This window comes from Oncorhynchus keta, chromosome 18, assembly GCF_023373465.1.
Source record: "Oncorhynchus keta strain PuntledgeMale-10-30-2019 chromosome 18, Oket_V2, whole genome shotgun sequence".
Classification (NCBI taxonomy): domain Eukaryota; kingdom Metazoa; phylum Chordata; class Actinopteri; order Salmoniformes; family Salmonidae; genus Oncorhynchus; species Oncorhynchus keta.
Window position 1 is genome coordinate 1801118 of NC_068438.1, and position 22793 is coordinate 1823910.

Consider the following 22793-nt stretch of genomic DNA (forward strand, 5'->3'; position numbering starts at 1 on the left):
CACGCGGTCATACACGTCAATCCAGAGCATCCCAAACATGCTCAATGGGTGGCATAACTGGTGAGTATGCAGGCCATGGAAGAACTGGGACATTTTATACTTCCAGGAATTGTGTATAGATCCTTGCGGCCGATGAATGGCATGACAATGGGCTTCAGGATCAGTTTGACGTTATCTCTGTGCATTCAAATTGCCATCGATAATGTGCTATTGTGTTCGCTGTCCGTAGCTTATGCCTGCCCTCATCATAACCCCACTGCCACCATGGGGCACTCTGTTCACAACGTTGACATCAACAAACCACTCGCCCACACAACGCCATACAAGCTGTCTGCAATCTACCCAGTATAGTTGAAACCAGGATTCCCAAGAGAAGAGCACATTTCTCAAGTGTGCCAGTGACCTTCGAAGAATTTGCCCTTCTGCAGTCAGGTCAAGACCCTGGTGAGGACGATGAGCACGCAGATGAGCTTCCCTGAGATGGTTTCTGACAGTTTGTGCAGAATGTCTTTGGTTGTGCAAACCCACAGTTTCATCAGCTGTCCAGGTGGCTGGTCTGACGATCCCACAGGGGAAGAAGGTCCTGGGATGGCGTGGTTACACATGGTCTGCGGTTGTGAGACCGTTTGGACATACTGCCAAATTCTCAAAATCGGCGTTGGAGGCGGCTTATGGTAGAGAAATTAACATTAAATTCTCTGGCAACAGCTCTGGTAGACATTCCTGCAGTCAGCATGCCAGTTGCACGCTCCCTCAACTTGAGACATCTGTGGCATTGTGTTGTGTGACAAAACTGCACATTTGACCTGTGTAATGATCATGCTGTTTGTGGGTGTGGACATTTCTGTAATCTTTTATTTTAGCTCATGAAACATGGGACCAACACTTTACATGTTGCATTTATATTTTTGTTCAGTGTATGTATATATTCTTTTACAAATAGGCAGAATATACAGCATTGAACAAATACATTTTTTGACAATGCCTTTCTTTACTGCCCCGAGGGGATAATACAAGGAATTGAATTGACATGAGTTTTTTTTACTAAAGTGAGATAAATGCATTTGCACCTTTTAGCTACACTTGTCCCATCTTTAGACACTATTAACTCCCGAATGAGATATGCAGTGGCACCATTTACCAAGAATCCTTTCTGATGCACTCCAATCAAAATGGTATTAAATGATCTTAATGGCCTAAGGAATGAGTAAACAGGAATACTTATCGATTCAATCCAAATAACTAAAATACGGAGCTCAAAAGCACTGTGTATCCGGCACAAAACGGGATGAAACCGGTAGGGACTATTAGAAGTTGTCCAATAAGAAATGCTCATTTCCAATTTTCATTTAAACCCCCCCCTTCAAAACAATGCATAAAAATCCATTTGGAAACCACCATCTCAGAACTGATGACATGTAATTGCAGATGCTTATTTTAATTGTTATAGTTTTAAAACATCAACTTTGATTTAGACCACACATGTTATGATAATGACAAAGACAAAACGTTTTTTTTTTTTTTTTTAAATCAGTTGCATTCCCTAATGTACACTGCCCAGGAATCTATTCTGTACTATGTACTACCTGTAGTAGTGAAGTATTCAGGCTGGTGGCTTGACTTGCTGGTCAAGGTCTTGCTGCTATTGACCTCTCGTGTATGCAGCAGGACGGAGGCGATATTCTGGAAGTTGCGGTTGCAGGACAGCGTGATGAGTAGGTGCAGGAGGAGACGCTTGCTGTGCTCAAACACCTCGGGACGGTAGTGATCCATGCCTGGTGGTGAAAAAAATACATCATAATACAGTGACAGCAGATACAGTGGGGTCCAAAATGTTTGACACCCTTGATAAAAATCTGCAATAATTACTGTATAAAATAAATAACTCAAATACTGAGCTGTATTGCATGCTCAAGAATGCGCTGGTTCTCATACCGCTGCTGCCATTTCAATGGCATTTGAGAACATGTTTGAGAACACGACCAACTGACTGGAGAAATAAGCTCATCAACTGCATCTGCAGCAGATGTGATACCCTCTGTCATGGCAATGAAAACACCTACTCAACAAAACCTATGTCGGAAGTTAACTTGGGAAAAAGGTACTCTACAAGAGGCTGTGATCCAGCAACTCGGTGGCATTCTCTCTGAGCTTCTACTGTGTCGCCACCATGCTTGATGCTAGGTACAAGGACCACTACTTCGATGCAGACAAGAAACAGGGTTTAAGTGAAATGTTAGACAAGTTGGAATGATGAAATCCTGGTTGAGGCTGAACAAATTACCAATGAAACAGCACAGCAAGTAAGTGAAAGAAATAGGTTTTGATTATGTTTTACTGGTAATGGGGACATACGTAAATTCCCCCAAAATTACTTTTTGGTCAGTGTGTGTGTGTTTCAACTATTTAACTGTACTAGAATGCTTAAAAGGCCGCAATATTTTTTAATATCAGTTATCGGTGTCGGCCAAGATTGTCATATGGGCGCAATCCTAGGTTTAGTTTTTATTTTGTCCCCAATAGAAATGAATGGTAAATAATGTAGTGTGTCATTTTAGAGTAGCTTTTATTATACGCAACAATAACATTTTCTAAACACTTCTACATTCATGTGGATGCTACCTGAATGAATCGTGAATAATGATGAAATCATCTGAAACACAACCAAAATGAACTGCAAAATGCATCCCACCAGTTTGTAGAATCACACGCTTGATGTAGTCATTGAGTGCTAGGAATATGGGACCAAATACTAAACTTTTGACTACTTTATTTATAACAATCCTTCAGGGTGTTAATACATTTGACCCCTCTCTCTTTCTTTGAGCCATGGTATTAATATAAAATAATATAACTTCCAAATTTTGGGAGCATACAATATAGCTCAGTATTTAATTATTTATTTTATACAGTCATTATTGCTCATCTTTATCAAGGGTGTCAATATTTCTGACCCCAGTGTAAAACCTTCCATACAGCGCCTTTAGCAGTGGAATAACATGGTGATACGACACAGGGTTGGGATTCATATGTATTGCTCCATTGTCTCCATCTGTAATACGGGGCAAAGCATTTGGCAGCAAATGCCAGCTACTTTGTAGCGTGTCCGAGTTGGAGCAAGTTCGGAATCGGTTAATTCAGTACTTCCTCATTGACAAGTATGTTCTCGTCATACCCAGAAAGAGGGCGTGTAGCAGCAGTGGCAGGTGCAAGGCCCAGTCTTCTCTCACACCGTGGTCAACCACCATCTCGGTCATGAAGATCACCGCAATGTTAAACCTACAGACACATATCAACAATGTACAGTACCAGTCCAAAGTTTGGACACAACCAACTCATTCCAGGGGTTTTCGACATTGTAGAATAATTAGTGGAGACATCTAAACTATAAAAAATAACATGTGGAATCATGTAGTAGGTAAACTGACAGGGTAAAAATCTGTTGTTCTGAACAAGGCAGCTAACCCACTGTTCCTAGGCTGTCATTGAAAATAAGAATTTGTTCTTAACTGACTTGCCTAGTTAAATAAAGGTACAATTGTTTTAAAATCATGTAGGGTTAAGGGTTAAACAAATCAAAATATATTTCATATTTGAGATTCTTCAAAGTAGCCACCCTTTGCCTTCATGACAGCTTTGCACACTCTTGTGTGCGTGCCTGTGTGTGTGTGTACCTGTGTAGAGGTCCCTTAGGAGTGATGGTTTCAGGGAGGTAGTCCACAAGGGGAGCCCAGCAGCCTCCGTTGACTGGCATAGGCAAAGGGAGTGGCTGATTGGTCTCCACAACGCTCATCAGCCAACCAGTGTACGGCAGAAGGGGCTCACCTAGGGATCACATAGGAAGTTACACTCATGACAAAGTAGGGCAAGACTCGCCAGGCCACACCCTCTCCACGGTCATGTTCAGTGTGGCACACTAGGGCAAAACCAGTGTTTCTTTTTGGACACTTTCTAGTAGCTGGTACCTCCCCGTTTCCCTTATTTCAAAATGTTTCATCCCCTTTCTGCCTACTGAATGCAACCCTGTTTGCATTTAGCACTCAGACCCCATCTTTCCCCAAAGAAGATGTTATGAGCATTCCTGTGAATACATGCACCCACCATTCTACTGCCTTTCAAAGCAATAACTGTGTCTGTTGATGGCAGGCATGTTAAGTCATTGAGGAGGGCTATAGTGCAGAGGATCAGTGTTCTTTAAAGTTCTTCTTCAGAAAGGTCATCGAGTTTGGCGAGCCGAGCAGGACTGTCTCAGCTCTAGCATGGTCTTATCTGTTTGTGCTTTAGCCAACTCCTCTAACTATCATCATGCAATTCGTTTCAGTTTGAGGAATTGGCTCTGACCTCGGTTGTGTTCATTAGGGCACACCGTAGCAAGATGTTTTGCAAAAAGAAAACAAGCATTTCTTATTGGACCTTCTTGTTTCACTCAGTTGTATTCTGTTTTGTGCCTAGTGAACATGACCCAGGCTACCTCTGCTCCAGAGAGTAGAACCAATGAATAGCACAAATGAGTTTTGGGGTAACCGGCTGTTTACTGGTATTATCTGAGAGGCCCTGTCACATAGCTGCTTGTGTGTTTCACTGCCAGTTCTTACAAAGGATCTCCTACGAGCTCCTGGCCTATCATGCATTATCAATGGCACTAACTTAGACAGCCATGTAAAGTACCTGCATGGTTTTGGCACTGGTTCCGACTGATGTTTGTGCTTATAAATCGCTCTATGGACACCGTGGCCCGAAATGGTTTGCATTGAACGATAGCTCTGGTTGCCACGGACACATTAGTATATTCTGAGCCTGTGTGACGTAGGATGTGAAATCTGAAACCACTTTAGGCTGGGATGTCCCTCCTACCATTTCATTCGCTCTGCCGACTGTCCATGAACTCCTGGCTGAACCCTACTTCACAGCTACTGACAAAGCACATATCTGCAATCCTTACATCGTACCGCAGCAGGAGAGAGTGGTTTCATCACTGTAGCATAGATCGAGTTAGAGCCATTTATCAAAAATAATGCATAGATTTTAAACAAAAAAATGTTTATATGTGTTATGGACATACAAGGTTATTAAGAGATGAAAGGCGAATTCCTAACGAGTTCAGGAAGCCAAGCTAGACATTCACCACGATGGAGGCAGGCATTTTGATCAAGAGAGACCTTAAGAAAATATGTAAATGTTCTCTTCACACTAAACATACAAATATGTATTTTATAGTTTTAAGGAAGGTGAAATCTTATACGTTTCAAGCAGACCACCATAGTCCCTGTGCCCAAGAACACTAAGGTAACCTGCCTAAATGACTACCAACCAGTAACACTCACGTCTGTAGCCATGAAATGCTCACATCAACACCATTATCCCAGAAACTCTATTGACCCACTCCAATTTGCATACAGCACCAACAGATGACGCAATCTCTATTGCACTCCCCACTGCCCTTTCCCATCTCTTTGGTCATAAGAGACGGTAGTGGCAACATTATGTACAAAATGAGTAAAAAAATAAGTTACAAACAATGCAGATAAACAAACAAAAACACACAATCGGTTGGGGGCATGTAAAATATAATCCTGTACATAGAATATATCTATAATCTCTACTCACTCTTCTCCTCCTCGTAGGAGCCTCCAGAACTGTTGCTGTATCGGGATTCCAGGCAGTTGTGGTGCCTCATGATGTTACTCAACCTGGATCACAAAGGTCAGAGGTCAGAGGTCAGAGGTTGTCGCCATGGCTACTGCAACAGACAATCTATTATATTGACAAGATAGTCGAGTGACAGCTCTAACATGTCCACAAAGATGGAAGGCAGGCGGGGGTGACGAGATCAGGTTGGACCATTCTAGTCAATGAGAGGGCAGATACGCAAGTGAACAGGCAGAACGCCGATATAAAGTAGTTTTTTTCAAAGTTGCTGAAATACCATCTTAACCATAAGGGAATGTACATTTGATCAAATAAGCCTCATGTAGCAAATGATCAATTACCTTTTTTGTTGACCAAATTCGACACTCTCTCATTGTACCTCCATATAAACATTCCTCACCTCGTGGTCTTATTTTCATGTCAACCCTTTCGCTTCGCCTCTTCTTCTCTGCTACTGCTGATCTTATATTACATCACATTTCATCTAACCTGGTCCCAGATGTGACAATGAAGGAGTTGACATGATAGCACAAACAGATCTAGGACCAAGTTATATTTCACCTAGTCAGGTCCCAGATCTCTGTGCTGTTTTGTCAACACCTGTGGTTGTTGCCATATCAAACAGAGTTGGCAAAACAGCAGAAAGAGATTTGAGACCAGGCCCCATTCCCGGGACTGTGCTACTATACCTCTCTTCGTTCTCTTTGGCTGCTTTAATGTCATCTGCGTCAGGGAAACTCTCTTGGCCAGCAACTACAGTGTTGCTACTGGATGTTGTACCTAAAAAAAAAGTACAATGAATTCAACGATACATATTGTGAACGTTTTGGGAAATGTAAAATGTATGATAAAAATCTGATGTGGTAACTTTCCTTTGTGTAACATAATGTTACTACCAGAGGCGGAAGCGGAGGTCGATATGTCCAGTCTGACTGACTGTGTTAGTGGGTTCGTTCATGTTCATGTTTGTGCGTATGCGTGTGTTTGTTAGTGTGTTTATCCGTGTTTGTTTTCATCCATGTTTGTGTGTTCGTACGTTTGTCCGTGTGCGTGTCTCTACCTATACCTGAGGTGGCGGTGGAGGTCTTGCTGGTGGCAGCGAAGCAGTAGAAAGGTGGGTTGTCACAGTGCTGTACCACAGGGTTGACCGGGTCCGTCTGCTGCAGCTCAAACAACAGCTCCTCCATGGTCTGAATGGTGTTGTTACGACACAGGTAGATCACCACCTTCTTGATCTGGAACACACACGGAAGCAGGAACACACACAAGCACGCACAGACACAAACAAAGGGTTAGGATTTGAGAAAACGAACCCTAAGGTATCAACGTTAGTTTTCTCTGTATTGTTCTACGGCGGCATGGTTGAGCTTAATTATCTTCTCATATATTTTTGGATGGTTTTAAATACACTTTATTCAGACAGTAATGAAACGAAAGGGGTTCTAAGGCAGCACTCACATAAGGCAGCAGAGAAGTGTCGCTGCTCACTCCACACAGACTGATGAGGAACTGCAGGGTAGTCCTCAGATTGTTGGTCCACCTGTCATTGCTGGCCAGAGCGTTCCAGACATTCTCCATCTCTGGTCCTGGAACGTCATCACCGTACTGACGAGACAGGGCAAAGTAACAGCAACAAGAGAATGACAACTTTCATTGACAAACATATACAGTGCATTCGGAAAGTATTCACACCCTTTGGCTTTTTCCAAATTCTGTTACGTTACAGCCTTATCCTAAAATAGATTTTTTTTTAATGTTTCCCTCATCAATCTACACACAGTACCCCATAATGACGAAGTGAAAACAAGTTTGACATTTTTGCAAATTAAAACAGAAATAACTTATTTACATAAGCATTCAGACCTTTTGCTATGAGACTCGAAATTGAGCTAAGGTGCATCCTGTTTCCATTGATCATACTTGAGATGTTTCCACAACTTGATTGGAGTCCACCTGTGTTAAATTCAATTGGTTGGACATGATTTGTAAAGGCACACACCTGTCTGTATAAGGTCCCACAGTTGACAGTGCATGTCAGAGCAAACACCATGCCATGAGGTCGAAGGAATTCTTCATAGAGCTCCGAGACAGGATTGTGTCGAGGCACAGATCTGGGGAAGGGTACCAAAACATTTCTGCAGCATTGAAGGTCCCCAAGAACACAGTGGCCTCCATTCTTAAATGGATGAAGTTTGGAACCACCAAGACTCTTCCTAGAGCTGGCCGCCCGGCCAAATTGAGCAATCGGGTGAAAAGGGCCTTGGTCTGGGAGGTTCCCAAGAACCCGATGGTGACTGTGACAGAGCTCCAGAGTTTGTGGAGATGGGAGAACCTTCCAGAAGGACACCCATCTCTGCAGCACTACACCAATCAGGCCTTTATGGTAGAGAAGCCAGATGGAAGCCACAACTCAGGCAAATGACAGCTCGCTTGGAGTTTGTCAAAAGGCAGCAAGAGGACTCTCAGACCATGAAAAACAAAATTCTCTGGTCTAATGAAACCAAGATTGAACTCTTTGGCCTGAATGCCAAGCCGTCTGGTGGAAACCAAGATAACGCAGGAGTGGCTTCGGGACAAGTCTCTGAATGTCCTATAGTGGTCCAGCCAGAGTTCAGATCGATCGAGAGACCTGAAAATAGCTGTGCAGTGACGCTCCCCATCTAAACTGACAGAGCTTGAGAGGATCTGCAGAGAAGAATGGGAGAAACTCCACAAACAGGTGTGCCAAGTTGTAGAGTCATACCCAAGAAGACTCAAGACTGTAATCGCTGCCAAAGGTGCTGAGTAAAGGGTCTGAATACTTATGTAAATATCATATCCGTAAAAAAAAAAAAAAAATGTTATGGTATATTGTGTGTGGATTGATGAGGAAGAAAATCGAATGAATCCATTTTAGAATAAGGATGTAACATAACAAAATGTGGGAAAAGTCAAGGGGTCTGAATACTTTCCAAATGTACGGTATGTGCTCATATTTGTATTGTAAGTGCTATTGTGCTAAGTGATATTGCTCCAATGTTTCCTGTATGTTGTCTGCCTTTCAACGAGCAATACACACACACACACACACACACACAATCCTGACCTTGGCGGTCATGAACATGAGGTTGTTAAGGACCAGCGAGGTGGCCAACAGCGAGCCCCAGCCCATCCCCCTTAGGGTGTGTTGGGGGACTTGTCCCGCGGTGGTGCCGGTCCGGTCCGGGGTCTCCTCCTCAGGGCTGCAGGGGCTGGAGACCGGTGGCAGCAGGCAGCTGTCCATCAGCTCAATGTTAGAGAGCCAGGGCAGCAGGTAGGTCAGCATGATCTGACGGCCGTTGGGGTGAGTGGTAGGAAAACGCTGGCTAACCTCTGGGACAGGAGATAGAAACACAGCGGAGCAGAAACATTTATGAATTCATAAAAAGTCATAAAGTTACAAAGTCACTCCCTCCAGGATTTTGTGGTATTTGTGGACAAAAATGCTTGATTTTGGTGTGGCAATTATGACATTTTGCATGGCAATTTGTGATGATTTTTGTCCAGTTTGTCATAAATACACTGATGGGGAAAAACATTTGTTGACGTGTGTATTGATTAAACAATGTTATGTGGTAAAATTGATTGATTTGTAAAAGTGGCGATTGGTTCAAATTGAGAGCCCTTTTATGGCAGTGCGGTAATTCGACAGTTTTATGCAGTAATATAACAGTGATTTACTGTTACATATGATAATAGTGCAGTGATTGGTCAAATTTGCGAGCACTCACTTCACATATGGGGAATTGTTGATTTTGCGCCTAACAAATGCAACCTCAGAATCGCTAAATCCTGGAGGGACTATAAAGTTGTCCTCTGCAGAGGGAGGGGTAGAAGCATAGCATCTGTTGTGCCACTATAGATCATAATGAATCAGATTATTATGGACAGGGAGGACATGCCCCCAGATCAGCACTCCTACCCTGAGACACCTGATAAATACAGGCCCTGTTTGTATTTGTATTTATTATTATCCCCATTAGCAGCTACTCTTCCTGAGGACCAGAAAAATTAAGGCAGTTATACAATTTTAAAAACATTACAATACATTCATAACAGATTTCACAACACACTGTGTGCCCTCAGGCCCCTACTGCGCTACCAAATATCTACAACACAAATTCCATGTGCGCCTATGTTTGAGTTGCTTCACAGTCCCCGCTGTTCCATAAGGTTTATTTTTATCTGTTTTTTAAATATTATTCTACTGCTGCATCAGTTATCTTATGTGGAATAGAGTTCCATGTAGTCATGGCTCTATGTAGTACTGTACGCCTCCCGTAGTCTGTTCTGGACTTGGAGACTGTGAAGAGACCTATTGTGGCATGTCTTGTGGGGTATGCATGGGTGTCTGAACTGTGTGGTAGTCGTTTAAACAGACAGCTCTGTGCTTTCATCATGTCAATACCTCTCACAAATACAAGTAGTGATGAAGTCAATCTCTCCTCCACTTTCAGCCAGGAGAGATTGACCTGCATATTATTAATGTTTGCTCTCTGTGTAGATCCAAGGGGCCAGCCGTGTTGCCCTGTTCTGAGCCAATTGCAATTTTCATAATTCCCTTTTTGTGGCACCTGACCACACAACTGAACAGTAGTCCAGGTGTGACAAAACCAGGGCCTGTAGGACCTGCCTTGTTGATAGTGTTGTTAAGAAGGCAGAACAACACTTTTATGGACAGACTTCTCCCTATCTTAGCTACTGTTGTGTCAATATGTTTTGACCATGACAGTTGCCTCAACTTGCTCAATTTCCACATGATTTTATTACAAGTTTTAGTTGAGGTTTACGGTTTAGTGAATGATTTGTCCGAGTACAATGCTTTTAGTTTTGGAATGATTGATTCCTGTACCACTAACTGATTCCTGTACCACCCATTCTGAAACTAACTCTTTAAGTGTTGCAGTAATTTCAGTCGCTAGCTGGCGTTAATAAGGTGAGTCATCCGCATACTTAGACACACTCGAAGCCAGCGGCATATTGTCAGTAAAGATTGTGACAGTACCCCCCGACGCTCGGCCCCAGCCGCAGGACGCCAACCAAGATGACGATCCCGGGGATCAGGAGCAGACCCTTCACCTCTGCTAAGGTGCAGAAACCTGATGAACCGGCTGAGGAGCGGGCCTTCCAGGTAGCTCCGGCTCCAATAATAATAATAATAAATAATAATAATAATATATGCCATTTAGCTGACGCTTTTATCCAAAGCGACTTACAGTCATGTGTGCATACATTCTACGTATGGGTGGTCCCGGGAATCGAACCCACTACCCTGGCGTTACAAGCGCCATGCTCTACCAACTGAGCCACAGAAGGACCAACACCCGGACCCGACATCACTCCCAACACACACACACAAAAAAAAAAAAACACTCCCTGATGCCTCCCTTTGTTGAGTCTTCATTCTGTAACGATATATTCTGAGTCGGGAAGCAAGTTCAGGGAGTGAATACATTTAATAAATGATCAACACAAGAAACAAACAGCACACCGACATGAAACAGGAATAATGACGACTGGGGAAGAAACCATCAAGGTGATGAGTCCAGGTGTCATTATGTGCGTAACCCTGGTGACAGGTGTGCGCCCTAACGAGCAGCCTGGTGACCTAGAAGCCGGAGAGGGAGCACACATGACAGTTGTTGCTTAATAGGGTTAAAAGCTAATATACATTTCATACCTGAATACCAATGAGTTAAATGTCCTGTGCACAGCAGTGCGTCTTCTACAAGGTGCTGGTAATGACAGGATGGCAGAGTATCCGAAACACAGCTGAAAAACGGTACATTTGAAGAAACAACAACGACTTCCAATCAATACTTATTTTTATGATTATGAGTATCGAATCAACGTCGTCTGTCCTCGTCATTGTCTGTTTTCATCCTTGTTTCTGATAACTGATTATCATTTGATAGCTGATGATCGGTGTATTTATTTGGTCCAGTTTATACTGACACAATTCCTCTGAATCAGAACCCGCTTCACTGTTCCTATAGCAAAGAGCAGTGGGAGCTTCCATAGCAAACTGACAGGAAACCTTTTTGAGTGGACAGCGCCATCCTAACACACGAACACACATTTAGCAGGAAGCCAAATGAAGATGACCTGCTTGTGAGTACTATGTGAGTACGACACACACACACAATACCTGAGAAGAGAGGCAGAGTGAGTTCGGGGTACATCCTAGCCAGTTGCTGTGAGAGCTGGGCTAGAGAGACGTTGTAGAGGGGAGGCAGAGGTCTGTGGGTCCTATCCAGGATACTACTGGGCTTCTGGTCTGCTATCGTCTTGGAATACACAAGCAGCTTTGCCTCCAGAATCTGGTTATCAAGAAAGAAAGAACACTCTTAGTCCAGGATATTATCAGTCATGGTTGGGGTCCATTCTAATTACATTCACAGGTTGACATTTATTGGGATGAGTCTTGTCCTTGAGGCAGAACTGAGTGATTTCCATTAGATGGGCCAGTTGCAAAGTCAAAATTGCCTTTATTGTAAAAATGTGCTTTTTGGTCTTAATGTAAGGTTGGATTAGGCATAGAGCTTGCAGTGTGGTTAAGGTTAGGGCTAAGGTTAGGTGTATAACCAGATTTTATGACTTTGCGGCTGTGCCACCTCGCGACCACTCTAAAGACCTGCTTCCAGAACAAGATTCATGACAAAAAGCATTAACCTGCATTCATTTCAGCTAATTCAGGAAGTAAACTGTAAAAACCCTGTTATCAGTTAACAATGGAAGGATATCATACATTTATTTAGATAGTCCATCTATGTACATCCTACAGATTGAGTCTATTGGGTGCATTGGTTTGCTGAGCGTCTATAGACAGACTGTTCAAATAAAGTTGTACTCAGTGTAGTTCGTCCTTACCTGCATTAGCTGCATTGAGATTTCATACATTTCCCTGCTGGTGTCTGATGCCTTAAAGAGCACCAAATTCAACAAAGTCACGATGTCACAGGGATAGTTTCTGCAAGTGAAGGATAATCAAGATTAATATCATATTTGGTAACACTTTACAGTCCTTAATAAAGCTTGTAGGCGTAATGCATTATGATGAATGCATAAATAGGGTGTCCACCCACACTGCCTACAGTGGGTGAAAGAGTGCTTTTATGAAAATTCTCTTACATATCATTATTAATATTACATTCTAAAAGTCGGATTTCGTAAACGAATGCATCCGATAATAAGCACCTGAGCTCTGTTGACATGGCGGTGCAGGTTTCTCGTAACGACTTTTGAGTATTTTACATTTTGTGGTCGTCGTCTTCAAAGTTGTTTCCACGGGTCGCAAATTGCTAAATTAGCATTACACGTGCTGAATTAAATGTCAAAGTCTTTGAAAATAAAAATCTTGGAATACACTCAGTGCCCTGTTAAAATTTCACAGAGATAAACTTATTTTGGTAAGAAATCTTAGAAAAAGAACTGGAATTTAGAATAAATGTGAAACTACTGTCAAAATCGATATCCATCTTACCTCTGTATTGTTTTTTGTCCTGCGGATTTCGGGAATAAAGATGACAGGAAATGGGAAAGTGAGCCTGTCAGGTAGCCAGCTATGTATATTTTGAACCAAGGTAGCCAGTAGCCTTAATTCTTGCACAGAATCCAGCCTAGCTGACGCAAGGCAAGTTCTGATTTTTTTACCACTTTTTTTTCTCCCTAATTCTGTCCATCATAAAAGTGGAACCACTCCAATAACTTCAGAACGTATTATGATAGAGACATGAGGTTGGGGCCATTGGTTTTCTTAGAGGAGCATGTATCTACACAATTAACATATTATCTTACCCATTGGACAATGATGTTGTATAAAGCATTATACCAGCAGGTTAAACTATTACAGACTTTCAACAAATAATGATGTTTCAGTTCAGTATTTGAAGTGTAAGGTTGAGTTATGTAACAGAGGGGCGGCATTTGATCAGTTCCTAATCATGATGTCTATAGTCGAGCGGTTCCTACCAATGATCTGTATGATTCTTAACTTAGTTCATTTGGACGCAGTCTATCACAGTGCCATCTGTTTTGTCACCAAAGCCCCATACACTACCCACCATTGCAACCTGTATGCTCTTGTTGGCTGGTCCTCGCTACATATTTGTTGCCAAACCCACTGGCTCCAGGTCATCTACAAGTCTTTGCTAGGTAAAACCCCGCCTTATCTCAGCTCACTGGTCACCATAACAACACCCACCGGTAGCACGCACTCCAGCAGGTATATTTCACTGGTCATCCCCAAAGCCAACACCTCCTTTGGCCGCCTTTCCTTCCAGTTCTCTACTGCCAATGACTGGAACAATTTGCAAAAATCACTGAAGTTGGAAACTTATATCTCCCTCACTAACTTCAAGCATCGGCTGTCAGAGCTGCTTACCGATCGCTGCAGCTGTACACAGCCCATCTGTAAATAGCCCACCCAACCTACTACCAACCTCATCCCCATATTTGTTTTTTTCTGCTCTTTTGCACACCGGTATTTCTACTTGCACATCCTCATCTGCACATCTATCACTCCAGTGTTAATTGCTAAATTGTAATTACTTTGCCACTATGGCCTATTTATTGCCTTACCTCCTTGCACACACTGTATACAGATTTTCTATTGTGTTATTGACTGTACGTTTGTTTATCCCATGTGTAACTCTGTGTTGTGTTTTTGTCGCACTCCTTTGCTTTATCTTGGCCAGGTCGCAGTTGTAAATGATAACTTGTCTTCAACTGGCCTACCTGGTCAAATAAAGGTGAAATAAAAAAAAATAGAAAAATATCTGCTGCCACAGAAGGTGACCTTTGAGTAGTTTCTACTTCTTTACAGTGATGACCAAATGTTCTTAACTTTCTACTTGTGCCAGAGATGGTGGAATTAGAAGGGTTCCTAGCAATGATGTCTGTAGTTCCTACCTGCTGCCACAGATGGTGGTGATGGCCTTGAAACAGCCAGAGGCCAGTTGGTAGGAGCCGGTGAAGCAGCGGTCGACCGCCCAGTTAAACAGGTTGACCTGGTCAGCATTCAACTCCAGCAGCAGAATAACTACCTCACAGCCCAGCTGGCGAACCTAGTGGTCAATGACAGGTGGTCAGTGCCAGTGTGTTTGTGTGTGTGTGCCGGTGTACGTGACCACTTTGAGCAACCAAACTACCAGATAAATCATGCGTCTTCAATGACGATTTGATCGTTGGTGATACGTTCAAAGCTGAACAAAAACATAACTGGAGGTGTTGCTCTGCAATAACGAATGGGGGAGGGAAAGTGTCATTAGACAGAAATATTCCATACTACACACAGTATATCCATATTGAAAGGTGAATGCCTCTGAGGTGTAAATGGTTTCCTGCTTTTTAAAAGCCTTGAGTAAGACGAGTTTGAAAGGGTAGTAGAAGCTATATGACATCTGTCTTAGCAGGATGAATCCCATTTTCAGGGCAACATGCCTAATTTTTACTGTTCATTCCAAGGTTAAAGAATGTAAACACTAGCCTGGTCCCAGATCTGTTTGTGTCGTATAGCTGACAATGACCATACGAGTTGGCAAGACAGCACAAACAGATCTGGGACGAGTAAACACTAAAACACCAGAACACAAGCTGAAAGTCAACTTTGAATGAGGGAGTAAAAAAACATATACAGAGAAGGACAGGTGCTTAATCCATTCTGTCATGTTATAAATGGACAAATAATTGAGCAAATGTACCCTGAGACAAAAGCACCTGATCAAAACAATTAGGGAACAGTTGGTAGGAGCTGATGTTGTTTTACTGTGAGGAAACTAAGCAAACTATCAGAGCGCTAAAGTAATTGTGTGTGTGTGTGTGTGTGTGTGTGGCAATTTTAAGATCAAGGGTTAGGTTTAGGTCTACAATTAGGGTTGGGGTTAGTGGTGAGGATTAGGGAACAGGGAAAATAGGATTTTGAATGGAAATACATTTTAGGTCCCCAAAAGAATAGAATAACTAAATGCGTGTGTGTGTGTGGGGGTGTTTGTGTGTGTGATTGGCCACATCACATACCTGTAGGTCCTGGCAGGCTAGAATGTTATCCAGCCACTTATAGAGGTATCCGTCTGGGGACAGTCCAACGTTGTCGAACACAGGTCCACAGCACAACACCGCAGACATGGCCTAGAGAAACACACACACACACACACACACACACACACACACACACACACACACACACACACACACACACACACACACACACACACACACACACACACACACACACACACACACACACACACTCTCTCTAGAAACAGTAGAACATGGCATGCACAGATCACATGCAGTAGGACCAACCCCATGCTCTCTCTCAGGATCATTCAGACACCTCATTCCTAATAAAGGTTGGGTGTTGTATAGCTTCTGTACCGTCACCCTGTGAGTTCCAGCACTAACCATGGAGGTTGGGTAGTGCTGCTTATACAGTGCCTTCAGAAAGTATTCACATTCCTTGACTTTTTCCACAATTTGTTGTGTTACTGGCCTACACACAATACCTCATCAGGCAAAGTGGACTTGTGTTTTTTGAAAATGTTACAAATGGATTAAAAATGAAAGGCTGAAAGGTCTTGAGTCAATAAATATTCAACCCCTTTGTTATGGCAAGTCTAAATACGTTCAGAAGTAAAACTTTGCTAAACAAGTCACATAATAAGTTGCATGGACTCACTCTGTGGGCAATAATAGTGTTTAACATGATTTTGAATGACTACCTTATCTCTGTACCCCACACATACAGATAATTGTAAGGTCCCCCAGTCAAGCAGTGCATTTCAAACACATATTCAACCACAAAGACCAGGGAGGTTGTCCAATGTCTTGCAAAGAAGGGCACCTATTGGTAGATATTTAAAGCAGACATCAAATATCCCTTTGAGATTGGTGAAGTTATTAATTACACTTTGGAGGCTGTATCAATACACTCAGTCACTACAAAGATACAGGTGTCCTTCCTAACTCAGTTGCCGGAGAGGAAGGAAACGAGGAAGGGAAAGGATTTTACCATGAAGCCAATGGGTACTTTAAAATAGTTAGAGTTTAATGGTTGTGATAGGAGAAAACTGAGGATGGATCAACAACATTAGTTACTCCTCAATACTACCCTAATTGACAAAGTAAAAAGAAGGAAGCCTGTACATAATAAGAAATATTCCATAACAGGCATCCTGTTTGCAACAAGGCACTAAAGTAATACCGAAAATAATGTGGCAAAGCAATTCACTTTTTGTCCTGAATAAAAAGTGCTGTTTGGGGCAAATCCAATACAACACATTACTGAGTACCACTCTCCATATATTCAAGTGTAGTGGTGGCTGCATCATGTTATGGGTATGCTTGTAATCGTTAAGGACTGGGGAGTTTTTCAAGATAAAAAAAACAGAATATAGCTGAGCACAGGCAAAATCCTCAGGGAAAACATTGTTCATTATGCTAGCCACCAGACATTGGAAGATGAATTCATCTTTCAGCAGGACAATAGCCTAAAACACAAGGCCAAATCTACACAAGTTTCTTACCAAGAAGACAGTGAATGTTCCTGAGTGGCCGAGTTACAGTTTTGACTTAAATCGGCTTGAAAATCTATGTCAAGACTTGAAAATGGTTGTCTAGCAATGATCAACAATCAATTTGACAGAGTTTGAAGAATTTTGAAAAGAATAATGGGCAAATATTGTACAACCCAGGTGTGCAAATCTCTTAGAGACTTATCCAGAGAGATTTTAACATGTATTGACTCAGGGCTCTGAATACTTACGTAATTTAGATATTTCTGTATTTCATTTTCAATACATTTGCAAACATTTTGAAAAACATGTTTTCACTTTGTCACAATGAGATATTGTGTGTAGATGGGTGAGAAAGACATATTTAATCCATTGCAAATTCAGGCTGTAACACAACAAGATTTGGAATAAGTCAAGGGATATGAATACTTTCTGAAGGCACTGTAGCTTTTGTACCATCACCCAGTGGTTCTAGCACTAACCATTAAGGTTGGGTGGTTCAATGTACAGCTCAGCTTTTGTACCATGGTACCTAACACTGACCATGAAGGTTTGCTGTTCAGGACTGCTTTGTCCTTTCTGAAATAAGACACCCAAAGGGATGAATTGCAGTCATGTTATGAAGGAAATGCATACATCTATGATGAGAATAATGAAAAATATCTCACTAGCTTATATTATGAGGTTATTGTTTTTGATGCTCGGGAACTGACTGAAATTACACGCTTTACACGATAGTAATGGCAGCACACAGGATCTGTTGATAGAAGCGTTGCACCAAGATACACAGCAAACAGTCAGACAACTGGACTGGAATGTCCCCCAAACATAGGCTTGGTCAGTATCACATTTATAACCAAACATTTCTTAGAAACGGTGGACATTCAATGTTGTCTTGACATGGTTTGGATTCCAGCTATAGATTGACCCTAGTCCATATGGTACAAAATCTACAGTATGTGTGGAGTTGAGGGATAAAGTTAGAAAATGGACTGGAGTCAAAAGAAGCAGCAGCAGGGAAAAGTTGAAATGTAGCACTGGCTAAGCTGCAAATGAACATTGCCGCATCATCGTACGGTAACTTAAACCCTATCCAGCGTGTCGCCTCTGGTTCATTTCCCAAGTACATGTTTTATAAGTAGTGCTGCAGAACCAGGGAAATCTCCCATGAGGAACAACTTTAACCCTTAACACAGAGGGGAAGGTGTTAATGCGAATAAGAGGTTCTGGAGTTCAGAGGAAGTGGGCTGGAGAGTTTATGTACTACGGCATGGAAGTGGACATCTGCCTGGCCTAGATGGTCAACTCTGAAATAAAATGACTGGTTATTTACACGGGATAAGACACGGAAACAAGACAATAACAAATACACATGTCCTACTGCAACGCCATCTTGGATAGATAAGGGTATTGGGTATATACCCTTATCTATCCAAGATGGCGTTGCAGTGTCAAAAGGTGTCAAAAGCATTCCACAGGGATGCTGGCCCATGTGTTTCCCACAGTTGTGTCATGTTGGCTGGATGTCCTTTGGGTGGTGGACCATTCTTGATACACGTGGGAAACTGTTGAGCTTGAAAAACGCAGCAGAGTTGCAGTTCTTGACACAAAATGGTGCACCTGGCACCTACTACCATACTCCTTTCAAAGGCACTTAAATATTTTGTCTTGCCTATTCAACTTCTGAAAGCCACACATACACAATCCATGTTTCAAATGTCTCAAGGCTTAAAAATCATTCTTTAACCTGTCTCCTCCCTTCATTTACACTAATTGAAGTGGATTTAACAAGTGATTATAGCATTCACCTGGATTCACCTATGTCATGGAAAGAGGTGTTCATAATGTGTTGTACACTCAGTGTATATACATATTCATATTTTTATATACAGTACAGTTCAATGAAATACAAAACATAAAACTGTTCAACACTTTGTGACAAATGGTTTAGTAAAAGCGCTATACAAATAACACATGTGATTGTTTGATGTACCTTGAGGGCGCAGTACTGGTATCTGGTGATCTGGTGGTTCCTGTCACTGTAACGATCGAGAGGCGTGAACATGACGCTGAAGGGACCAGCCCATTGGCTGAACAGGATGAAGAGGTGGTGCCTTAGGCTCTGCTGCGGGAAGAGGAAGCGTCGGTGGTGGACTGGAGGAGAAGAGGTGGAGAGGAGGGCAAAGGGGAGAGGGGGACACGGGAGCAGAGAGGGTGTGAGAAACAGAGAGGAGAGGAGAGTGCAGAGGGAGAGAAAGAAAAGAAGGACAGTAAAATTGATCTGTTAGTCTCCTTCTCAGAACAGTATATGGGCATCAAAAATCACTAGGGCATTACAAACTGCTACTGTATGGGACTGAGTGACTAAGAGCTGAATCCCAAACTAGTCCCTTCCCCATGGCCCTCGGCCCTCCATTTGTGCATTCACGTGCGCCAGCGCCATATGTACAAGTGTCCCTAAGCTAAGGTAGTGAAAATGATCAAGGGCATAGGGGCTAATTAGACCCTCAGATAGTCACTTTGACCAAACCAGCAAGGCTGCAGGCTCCAGAGCGAAGTGCCATCTCATCACGCACTAACGTCTGGAGTTTGCACCATTTCATACAAAATAATTGAGAGGTGTGCCTTTTTTTAACGAGATGTGCTTTTGTGTCTGATTGAGATGTTTTACACACAAAATAAATGAAATACCCCCAAATGAAATGTTAAACTGTTAATGAGGTTTATATCTTCTAAAACGCAACAGGTCATTTGTTCATTTGAATTTCATGCTTGTTTTATTATTTAAAACAAAAAGTGGAACATGAATTGCATCATCCAAGTCACAAGTGTGTCCCGAGGTTGATGGGTTCATTGATCCCCTCTCCACTCTATGGAAGTCACCCTCAGAGTTTCATCAGTAACACGTGACAATGGAGGGTCCTCCGAACGAGTTGGTAGAGGCGAGGTTGCTAATTTGGGATTCCCCGATGGATTACAGTCGTGTTCCGTCAGTCATCTCTCATTCATCAGGCAGTCAGGAAGTCTGAAGTCTGGCTGCCAATGAGTCATCATCTGCCCGTCCCCATTTAAGCTACACTATTTTAGGACTGGCGTCCCTTGGGATATGGCCTAATCAAGATCAATGTCACGTGTCCTGAGTCCCTGCTTTCCAAGGGCCTGCACCAACCCTTGACACACGGAGGCCTGTTTTCATCATTCATAAGCAACCAAAAAGTACGACTCAGTAAGATCTTTTCGGTGACAGTGCGCATCTAAGGGGACGACAAAACATCAAAATGATTTTGAAACAAAGTTATTTTGGATCCATAGGGCTCTGTTCAAAAGTAGTGCACTATATAGGGAATAGGGTGCCGTTTGGGACATACTTTTTGGCCTTTAGGGTAATTTGGTTATTTACCGGGAACACACTGGATGAGGTTGGCCACCATGGCACTGAAGTGAGTTCGGATGTCCTTGAGGATCTCTAGCTCTTTTTCATTCTCCGCCTCCAGAAGCATCCGCGTCAGGTCCACGTACTCTAGGAACAGAGCTCCCAGGGCCAACGTATCCCGCTCCAGAGCCCCGTTGGTGCTGTGGACACCAGACAGACACACAAACAGATGGACAGACGGACATACAGAAGTAGAAAAGAACATCAGTCAAGACAACAGTTCGTTTAGTTTACGTACATATTCGAAACCATACTGTTGCTTTCACACCCAAGGGAGGACAGAGGTATTCTGTGAGTCTTCTGTGCTTCCCAGTGTGTTGGGCAGTGTCTCCAGCATGACCATGAGTGTGCCAGTGAGCATATCAATGAGTGTGGATTGTGTGTCAGTAGGTGTGTCAGTAAGTGTCACTGAGTGTGTCAGAGAGTGTGTCTGAGAGTGTCAGTGAATGTGGGTTGTGTCAGAGAGCTTGTCAGTGAGCACGTCAGTGATTCACACGAGGTTGGTGGCACCTTAATTGAGAGGACGGGCTTATGGTAATGGCTGGAGCAGAAAAAGTTCAGTATATTGAGCCTAGCAGTGCTTCGCAATGATTCAATTGATTTGGTTTCCATGTGTTTGATGCCATTCCATTAGCTCCGTTCCGGACATTATTATGAGCCGTCCTCCCCTCAGCAGCTTCCTGTGCAGTGACTGGTCAATGAATGTGACTCTAACCTATCACTGATGACACCAGAGTCAGCCAGTAGCTCAAATATCCTCAGAAGCTGCAGCCTCAGGAGGTCTCTCCGCTCACGGCGCTTCTTGTTCTGAGACAGAAAGAGAGAGAGGGGGGAGTGAGTGAGAGAGAGAGAGAGGGGGGAGTGAGTGAGAGTGAGAGAGAGAGATAGAAAGGGAGGAAAAGAGAGAGATCCATCAGCAAGGCACTTCTTCTAATAACTGTTCCATCTACAATGTGTGATCTCCCTTGCCTGGCTACCCATCCACATCGCTTCGGCCAAAGTTCTCCACAATGAATCTGGATTTGCCTTCCTCCCCTACGATTTTAGCTTGCGAACACATTCTGACCTTTCTGATTGGTCCCAGAAACGGATGGGTTGGGCCAGAGCCAGCCTACATGATGACTTTATCAACTTAAATACTCTGATTGGTTCGATTTTTATTTAGAGACGATCCAATCACGGATTAATTTGTTTTGTACAACGCCCCTCATTTTGAAGTCACACAAACAACTTCGAGGATGGCAAAATGTACAGTATGTAGAGATCAATAGAGCAGCGGAATTAAGTTCAGGGTGAGTTGTCAGGCAATGATCTCCCCTCTCTATTCAATGACTTACAATATGTTGCGAAGTAGTAGTTGTGTATATAAGAACGAACTGAAGCGTAATGATGATTATGCCCACAGCTCACCTCTGGTCTTCTCTCCAAAGCTTCCTTCATTAAAGGATGCAGCTCCTCTACCAGCTCCCTGGACACACACAGAATTACAAATACATCTCTAGAATGGACATTTGGATCCTAGCCACGTGCCTAAAAAACATCCATCTTGCTCAGGAAACCTTCCAATCTAGAAAAGGATCACGTGGTATAATATCATATATGTGGTATAATAACATATGTTTGTTAGCTAGTTAGTAATTGATCACAAAAATTAGTTACTTTAACAAAGAGGACATATGTTCTGAAACGGACGAAAACCCTGAACATACAATTTTATAAACATTCACAAAAAATGTACCATAGTGCTTTGCACTGATTAAATTGATTTTCAAGAAAAGGGTATTTCAGATCAAATGTGAAGTCTACACGGAACAAAGAGAAGGGGATATGTCCAAACTGAAAAAGACCAGAATATTCCACTGTGTAATCCCTCACTCAGCTCTCTTTTAAACCCTCACAAAGGTTTTAAAACCTTACACAGCTGACTGTAGTCATGTTCCCTGTTACGAATGCAGGGACTGACAGTTAGTACATGAGGAATCAATGGGTTTATATCACAAATGGCGCCTTTTAGCAATTAATAGCTTGAGTATCTGTTGACTTCGAGTAAAAAGGTGTAGGGTGAAGTTTCCCCTAGCAGCTTATTTTAGGTTAGTTGGGGGAGGGGAAGCTGATCCTTGATCTGTGCCGGCTAGGGAAACGTCTCCCTGGAGCAGAGGTAAGACACTGTGATAAATCAC

The 22793-nt window shown here is 42.6% G+C and overlaps 1 protein-coding gene across 5 annotated transcripts in view; it reads right to left on the reverse strand.

The window, feature by feature from the left end:
- LOC118397034 (protein furry homolog) overlaps positions 1 to 22793 on the reverse strand; it is a 231669-nt gene that overhangs the window by 84606 nt on the left and 124270 nt on the right. For all 5 annotated transcript variants that reach the window (XM_052467095.1, XM_052467092.1, XM_052467093.1 and 2 more), the window contains exons 25-40: positions 22024 to 22081; positions 21329 to 21420; positions 20581 to 20753; positions 19174 to 19334; positions 15685 to 15795; positions 14578 to 14732; positions 12538 to 12637; positions 11816 to 11987; positions 8735 to 9000; positions 7108 to 7254; positions 6716 to 6884; positions 6339 to 6429; positions 5608 to 5690; positions 3675 to 3825; positions 3176 to 3279; positions 1587 to 1775 (exon numbers count right to left, since the gene is read on the reverse strand). In XM_052467095.1, coding sequence (XP_052323055.1) covers positions 1587 to 1775; positions 3176 to 3279; positions 3675 to 3825; positions 5608 to 5690; positions 6339 to 6429; positions 6716 to 6884; positions 7108 to 7254; positions 8735 to 9000; positions 11816 to 11987; positions 12538 to 12637; positions 14578 to 14732; positions 15685 to 15795; positions 19174 to 19334; positions 20581 to 20753; positions 21329 to 21420; positions 22024 to 22081 — 2222 coding nt within the window. The remainder of the gene's footprint in view (positions 1 to 1586; positions 1776 to 3175; positions 3280 to 3674; positions 3826 to 5607; positions 5691 to 6338; positions 6430 to 6715; positions 6885 to 7107; positions 7255 to 8734; positions 9001 to 11815; positions 11988 to 12537; positions 12638 to 14577; positions 14733 to 15684; positions 15796 to 19173; positions 19335 to 20580; positions 20754 to 21328; positions 21421 to 22023; positions 22082 to 22793) is intronic.